At 37.9% G+C, this 8529-nt stretch overlaps 1 protein-coding gene across 4 annotated transcripts in view; it reads right to left on the bottom strand.

Moving 5' to 3' along the window:
• Positions 1–1855: 1855 nt before the first annotated feature.
• Positions 1856–8529, bottom strand: part of ccdc181 (coiled-coil domain containing 181) — a 30921-nt gene continuing 24247 nt past the window's right edge. For all 4 annotated transcript variants that reach the window (XM_078559676.1, XM_078559679.1, XM_078559675.1 and 1 more), the window contains 2 exons: positions 4764–4918; positions 1856–3831 (listed from right to left, as the gene is read on the bottom strand). In XM_078559676.1, coding sequence (XP_078415802.1) covers positions 3663–3831; positions 4764–4918 — 324 coding nt within the window. In that variant the 3' untranslated portion in view covers positions 1856–3662. The remainder of the gene's footprint in view (positions 3832–4763; positions 4919–8529) is intronic.

Raw genomic sequence — 8529 nt, 5'->3', positions numbered from 1 at the left:
TTTAGCTTGGTTCCTGACTATATTATAGTATGATCCTTTTGTTTGTCATAAGTCTCCTTGACCTGTTTCATTTTAATCTCTGACTCCTTAGTCATCCAGAGAGCCCTAGTATCAGATTCTTCCTTCTCCCTCATGGAAATATCCATTCTGTATCCAAACCATCTCCTGCTTGAAAGCATTCTATTGTTCAGTTACTGTTGCTTACCAATTTTTGTTTCCAATGCACCTGGGCAAAATCCTTTAACTAACTGAAATTAGTTCTACTTCAGCTAAGAATTTTCACACTTCATTGTTTATTGTCCATTACTATAATTATTCCAAACCTAATATTATGATCATTATTTGCCAAATACTCCCCACTTCATTTCCAACTCGATCCAGCTCTGCTTTTTTCAAGGATTATACCAGAACTGAGAGATTATACTCAGAATACAATTGAATTCCATATTAAGTATGACAGTGACATACTGCAATACCAAACAAGAATCTTAAACTTAATAAAACCAATTGCATAGGTATGAGGGGAGAGCTAGCAAAGGTTGATTGAGTAAATAGACTAAAAGGTATGGAAGTAATTAAACAATGGGAAGCATTTAAAGAAACAATTCAAAATGTTCAGCAAAAATATGTTTAATTAAAAACAAAAACTTGGTGAGAAAGATCTATCCGTGGCTTATTAAATAAACTAAGAATAGAAATAAATTAAAAGGTTATAATGTGGCAAAGAATAGTGGTAAGCCTGGAGATTGGGAGTGTTTTAGAAACCCACAAAGGGTGGCCAAGAAGTTAAAAAGGGCAAAAATAGAATACAGGAGTAAACTAGCCAGGAATAGAAAAGAGAAGGCCGAGAGGTGATCTAATAGTAATATTTAAAATTATGAAGGTGTACGATAGAGGAGATGTAGGGAAGATGTTTCACTTGTTTGGGAGTCCAAAACTAAATACAAAAATGTCACTAACAAATATATTACTAAGAAGAAACTTCCTTACCTTAAAACGTTGTTATAATGCAGAACTTGCTACCACATGGAATAGTTGAGGCTAATAGCAAAAATGCATTTAAACGGATGCTAGATAAATACATGAGGGAAAAAGGAATAGAGAGGTGAAGGGTTTAATAGTGCCAGTCAGCAAGATAGAGTAGGTCCATAAGGCAATTGACCAGGTTTGTTGCAGGGACCCTTAAATCCTTCAGCTCGGAAGCTTTTTAGTTCCATTCTCCAATCTTAGAAAGAAGGCCCTTAAATTGTGAGCCAGTCGCATAGTTGCAAGCCTCTAATCTTGCAGCCATGTTTCTGAATCTATCTCCAATTCCCAACAGAAGGCTCACCAGGGGCAGGGTGCAAATAGGCTCATCTTACCAAATTGAAGTGCAGAGGGGTTTAGATTGGAGTGCAGTTCAGGCTGAACAGCATCCACATAAGGGCAAGGTTGTTGAAAAAATGGGTACCTCTTTGTCTTAACTATGTATACAATAATTAATTATTTCTCTTCCTCAAGATTCCCCCATCTCAGGCCCAATGACATTATGAATGAAATGTGCATGTAAACTACCATGCAAATTAATCATTGGTAAAGTGAGTAAGCAGTTTGCAAATTTCCTTATGAGAAAGTACCATATTCCCACTGTGTACATCCTCAGATTGGTCAATCATAATCAGGAACTTAACGGTTTGATTCTCATGATTTAGTAAGCCAGTCCTTTGACCTTAACTGGACTATGGGCAATAGTTCTTCACTTTGCTTCTCAATTTAAGCAAATGAAATGCAGGGGCGAACAAGACCCACCAAGTGAGGATCAGCTTATTTGTGTAATGCTATTCATGTGCAGAAAAATATCAAAGCATTCTCAAAGTGATTTAAAGTTTTGTTTCTATGAAAGAGCCATTAAAGGCACCATAAAGAAAGCCTATAGGTAAAATGAGGAATTTTTAATGTAACAGACAATTTAATATCACGTTAGATGACATTGTATATAGTAATCACAGCTCTTTTGTAACAAAAATATGTGCATTATTCCTGAATATCAAACATTTGTTGGATTCTTGAAGGACATTTGCATGCTCACAAGGTACACATTTTCCTTTTATAGTCATGAAATTTACCCACAATATCCATGTATGTAGATACAGTAGCAGTGCTATAACACTGACATATCATTAACCTTTACCAAACGTCATTAGTTCCCTCTCTGAAAGAAACTTTCTAAATGAACACTCAAATTCCATGTTTGTTATAAATATTCTTGTTTTATAGCTTTCAGTGATACTATAAAGCCGTACAATTAAATTATATTGGGAATCGTTCCATGTCTTCTGCTGTTAAAATTTTATCTACTTAGAATCTGGCTGCACCATGCTACAATTGAGTCAATTGTAATCCACAACACAAAAATCTGAAGAATCCTACAACATTCAAAAAGGTAGAGTTATTGGCAAATAGTTTGGAAAACAGGTATTTAGAAGAAAAATATTGTTGCTAGGAACTTCCTCGGGTCTTTTCCACTCCACTGGTATAACTTTGGTAGAAATAGAGTTGTGTTCAAAACTACACCAGAGCAGCAGAAGCCCCAGGGAACTGTACAGCAGAAGGGATAACACATTGGTATGCATGTTTATGGACTGGATTCCACAAGACAATTTCAAGGCCAGAATTTTTCACTCGCCAGGCGGGCACGCACCTAACCCGAACGAGCGTAAAATGACGTGCAATGACAGCGGGCGAGCGTCACATGAGGGGACATGTTTTTTAACATTTTAAATTTCTTTATTTTTCATCTTATAAATCTGCAGCTCCCTGAGGCAGCTTTGCGCCTCAGGAAACTTTCATTGCGCGCACTCGCGTGCATGTGCGAACTTGCATGCTTGACCTCTCTCGCCCCACCGACACAGGCAGCGCATGTTTCATGCTGGGTGGGCCTTAATTGACGTGAAATCGCGGTAGCGGCCCGATCACGGGCAGCGTTCGATTTCCCGACTGCTTCTGCTCAAGCCCACCTGACGAGGGCAAAATCCTGCCCTGTGATTTCAGCCAGGCTGTCATAGGAAGAATCAAGAATTAGATAGGCAATTTCTAAATGGAAAGCATCAAATCAACAGTGTACTCCTTATATATGCTTAGCTGTGAAAAGAACTACAAGTACAACAAACAATACTACCTTACTGACACTCAAACATTATATCAGAGTTTAAAAGATTTAGTTCAGATGAGTAGATTAACTTATTTCTTGCACATACAGAATTACACCATCACTTGCACAAACACCAATACTTTGTTTATTTTTTAATAACTGTCAATGACCTCTTGTGGAAAGTGCAAATGCAACTTTAACAATGGTCTACTTTCACCTATTAAAATAAAACTTATATGCTTGAAAGGATCTTTTCGTTGGCATAGAAAAAATCATTAACAACTTACAGACTGTGCAGATAATTTATTCCAACCTAATCATGTGTTGTGGAATGCTCAGCAGATTTGGAAATGTTAGTACTGATGTACGAGCATGTTAAAAATTACATATTAAAGACAGTATTGTTGAGATCTCTTTAGGTGTGCTCATACTACTGGAAGGCTGGTCAGCAAACCATTGGAAGGTTTCTGCTCATCTGAATTCTGCAATGAGGCATTCAAAACATGAAGAGAAATAACATGAACAGGATTTCCTAGAACCTGTAGCCACAATTGTCAAACTGAAATGATTTGGATTCACTAAGGGTGCACAGTAGAGTCTGCATTCTTTTTACTCTTCTAGCTTCCATCAGAAACTTCCTACATCGTTCCTTGGCAGCCAACTGCTCTGCCCGTTTCTCAGCTTTCTTTCTTTTTAGCCACCTGCGAAGAGAAAGAAAAACTACTGAATCAAACTCTTACTGAATTAAACAGAATGAAAGTACATATGCTCCTACCTCTTCTATTAGTGCCTTTATTATTTTTTATATTTAAACATAGACTATCATTTGGTACTTCATCATGTCTGAAAAGTTTCTCAAAGCACTTCACACAATTTAATTCTGAAGTACAGAAACTGCAGCAATCAATTACCATGTGCCAAGATCCCCAAAACAGCAATAAGATAAATGATCAGTTAATGTCTTTGATTGTTGTTTGAGGGATGATGTTTTGTCAGTACACCAGGAAAACTCCCTGCTCTTCTTTGAAAAGTGTCATGTAATCTTTAGCATCCACCTGAACAGATACATGAGGGCCTTGGGTTAACATCTCCTATAAAAGTTTGCTTTATTATGTTAGACATAAAATGGGTACCAAATGATCTGATATAACTTTTCACAGAACAAACCCCTAATTCTCTTCTAAAGCATCAATATCAATAACACACATTTACTTATGTCATGAATTGTTTTTTCTGCAGAGATCTGCATAATTAAAATTATGTGATAATGCAGTAGAATTGACAGCACAATGCACAATGGTCTGTTGCTGCAGCTTCACGTATCTAAAAAGACTCTGGGTTAACAATTGCAACTATAAATCAAAGGATTTTTGTCTATTCTTGGTGCCGCTCATACATTACAATTGAATTAATTATATGTTTATATATATGCAAAACACATTCTTTACACATTTGCAAATGCCAAATGATACTGGTGATATTCAAAGGCAAGTCAAACCTACAACTGTAGCTGTAAGTTGGTGTCCTGTTTCTTTACCAGTATATATACAATTAGCAGTTTGAGTCACCAATCCAGATTTGTACAAAGTAGAATTAAAAATAGTATGGAAAGTAGTTATTAAACTTCCCTTACAGCTTAAATGCTTTTTCAGAATCTTCTCTTGTGTGGACTTTTGAGTTGTAATCTTGTTCTCTTTTTCTCATGGCTTCTATTTGCTGCTCTTTAATTTGCTGTTCCCGTTTCTTCTTTAGCCAGAGATTGAAGGCTTCATTTGGATCTCGATATTCCTTTAAAACAAAAATAAGCAGCTTTCACTAACATTAACAATTTTAAAAAAACTCAATTTTATTCTGTGCTAATTCAAGTGTAATAATTACATTAATATGTGGTTCTAAATGGTGTGTTTCTTCCCATTTTCAGCTTTAATTCCTCGCTAGGGTACTCTCAATAAACATTCTCTAGGCCCATCTTTTTTTTCTTTATTTGTCCCATTACCTTTTGCCTTGCATCATTGACCCTTTTGTTATTTAATCTCTCCTGCCTTCCACCTTATCACAGAACTTGTCTTTTTCCCTTTCCCTCCCCTCTTTCCCTGTTTAAAAACACATTACATCTCTAACTTTCCAAGTCCTGAAACTATAGTTTTGTTTCTCTCTCCACAAATGCTGCCTGATATGCTGAGTATTTACAGCATTTTCTGCTTTTATTATACAAAATTGTAAGGTTAAGTTAAATTATGAAGAACTACACCGCTATGCTGTGGATGGTGTATACTTAGATAATCAGAGATTAAACTATAATGAAAGACAAATCTTAAATTGCAGTTTTCTTTATCCTACACAAATCTTCCTCTACTGGTCACATGTGGGTCAGTTTGCCTTTTTGCCCGAAATGGATGTATTTTTATGGCACAGCCGATGGTAAATGCTGAGCTGTTCAAATCCCAGAAGGAAACTTGAAACAACTGCCACAACTTATTCATAATTTGTATAAATTTCAAGATGCGTGCCTTGAATTCAGTAGTAATAAGACCACCAAGTCTTAAATGTTTAATCTAGTTTCGTAAAAACCTATAATAGAAGAAATTACTTTAAATACATTCATAGATCTTGTCACGACTCACTGGGGATAGTGCGCTGCAATATCAAGCCCCACTGTTCGAGCCGCGACAAATGTGAAAAGTTTGATCAAACCACCAGATTGCCCCAATTCTATCTAATTGTTAAGTTTAGATTAACAGAATACTAGCATAGCACCAGGTTTGTAAACTTAATGGGCAGAATTTTACGAGTCGGCAAGTGGGGGCGGGGCCCACTCGCTGTAGTGTAAATTGACGTGTGGTGACATCGGGACTCGATTTAAATTTTCAGGAAGGCGGGAGCGCAGCAAAATCAGCTGTGCGCCCGACGACCTGTCAATGGCCAATTGAGGCCATTGACAGGGTCAATTAAGTAATTAAAGGACCTGCCCGTCCAACCTTAAGGTCGGCGGGAAGGCCAGGAGCCCCGGTGGGAAGCAGAAAAAACATGAAACCTCATCCATGGGTGGGATGAGGTTTCATGTAGGCTTTAAAAAATTTTAATAAAGATTTTGTAAAAATTATGGACATGTCCCAACTAATGTGACATTGTCACATGAGGGAACATGTAAGGGAAATTTTATTTCTCTATTTTTATCTTTTTTACATGTACAGCTGATCTTCCTGAGGCTAAGTGCAGCCTCAGGGAGATGAGTGCACTCTTTTGTGCGCATGCGCGAAAAAGCGCACTCTCAATTTTGGGATTCCCCCCTCCCACCCGCACAGGGAGAGCATAGCGCTTCTGTGTGGATGTCACCCTGGGCGGGCCTTAACTGGCCCACCCACATAAAATGGCGCCGTGCCTCCGATCGGGGGCGCTGATCGGAAGCACCCCCATACGCGCCCACCCATCAACTTCCTCCCGGCGGGGGGGAAATTCAGCCCAATAAGTAAATAACTGTTTATTGAACAAACTGTCGTTAGCCAGTGGCAAAAAAAAGAAATATAAACTGATAATTTCTAACTCTATAACCTAAACACTACACCTTCTTAAATCCCTATACACACAATTACAAGATGCATAAGACACACAAAACATGGATTTTAAGGGTGGGATAAAACAGTTCAATAGCACCAATTCCAGAGTACAGGATTTGATCGGCTGATTTTGATTGATGTCTTCCAAATTCTTTTGAGTTCGTTGTTGATGACACAAGGTGATCTTCCACCACTTTCAGTATTGAGTTCACTGGTTGAGCACTTGCCTTTCAATGTCTCTAACAATGACTTTCCCCTTTGCCTCTTGACAGGGGTTTCAGAGAGAGAGCAGGTTGTAGAGATATGAGGAGAAAAAGCCAGCTAGCTATTATTGTGGAATTACTGGTATCTTACACACACAGGAGAGAGAGGTTTTAGGTCTTGTTCCTTTCAGGCTAGGAACTATTTTAGCTGCACTGCCCTCACACAAAACCTGGTCATCTGGTCAGGAGCCAATTAAAACGTTATTCCCAGGCAGCTCCCTTGGTCCAGAACTCCTGTCCAGCACCATCCTGTCTTTCAAGGCACACTCTGTTCCAAGACTGCAGCATTGTATACACCTCTCATCCTGTTCCAGTGGACATGTCTTTCAAACTAGCCATTGTAATTTAAACAACAGTCCAACATAAATAAAAAGGTATGCTCCTTACAATCTACAAATTACTACTATGATAACTTCTAAATCCCCTACTTAATATGACTCCCAGTTATACTTTCGTTAAGGCAACAGTAAGACACATAAACTTCAGAATCCTTTATTTCTACTTCTTTCTCATTACCTACTATCACTAACACCTCCTTTTGGTCCACTTCTCTGTTAAAGTACTTATTAAGCATATTTACATGACACACCCTCTGCTTCTTCTATCTGGAGTATTTATTAAATAATTTACTTCACTCCATTTTATTTCAATCCTGTAAGGCAGGACTAAACATTGCCTTTAATGAGTCATCCAGTACTGGTAACAGAACTAGCACTTTCTCTCCAGCTTCTGAGCTGTAGCTTTCCTGTCTGCTTTCACTTTCATCATTTGCTATGTCTTTAAATGTTCCTTACCAACTCACATGCTCTGTCCAATCTCTCTCTCTGAAGTTTGATATGTAATCAAGGAGAGTAGTTTCTGAATTTTGACCACCAATTTCTCATAAATCAATTTCAATGGTCCCCTTACCTCATGACCTTAGACTAGTTCGAAAGGACTAAAACCAGTAGACGCATTAGGAGCGTCCCTAATAGCAAGGAACAAGAATGGAATTCCTCTACCCCAATCCTGTGGATAATCCTAACTCTACGCTGTCATCCTAGTTTTTAGAGTTTCATGCCATCTTTCCAAAGGCTCTTGTGGCTCAGAATGATAAGCTGTTGATTTAAACTCTTTTATTCCCAAACTGTTCATTACTTCCTTAGACAGCTGAGACATAAAATTTGAACCCTGATCTGATTATATTTCCTTAGGTAAATCATATTTTGTGAAAAATTTAGTTATCTTTTCCACAATCTTCTTTGTTGTAATGTTTTCCAAAGACACTGCTTTAGGAAACCTGGTAGACACATCCATTATTGTCAGTAAGTACTGATTTCCACTTTTAGTCTTAAGGAGGGGTCCTACACAATCAATCATCTCCCTAGTAAAAGGTTCTTCAAATGCTGGTATTGGAATTAAAGGTGCCGGTTTAATCAGTGTTTGTGGTTTCCCTATCACCTGACATGTGTGGCATGTTCTACAGAATTTGACTATATCCCTATCAAATCCAGGCCAATAAAAATGTTTTTGTATCTTCACCCGTGTCTTTCTAATTCCTGAATGCCCCCACTGGAATTTCATGAGCTATGCTCAGAAT

This window comes from Cetorhinus maximus, chromosome 16 (assembly GCF_964194155.1).
Source record: "Cetorhinus maximus chromosome 16, sCetMax3.hap1.1, whole genome shotgun sequence".
In the NCBI taxonomy this organism is placed as follows: domain Eukaryota; kingdom Metazoa; phylum Chordata; class Chondrichthyes; order Lamniformes; family Cetorhinidae; genus Cetorhinus; species Cetorhinus maximus.
This window is presented reverse-complemented; position numbering and strand designations above follow the sequence as displayed.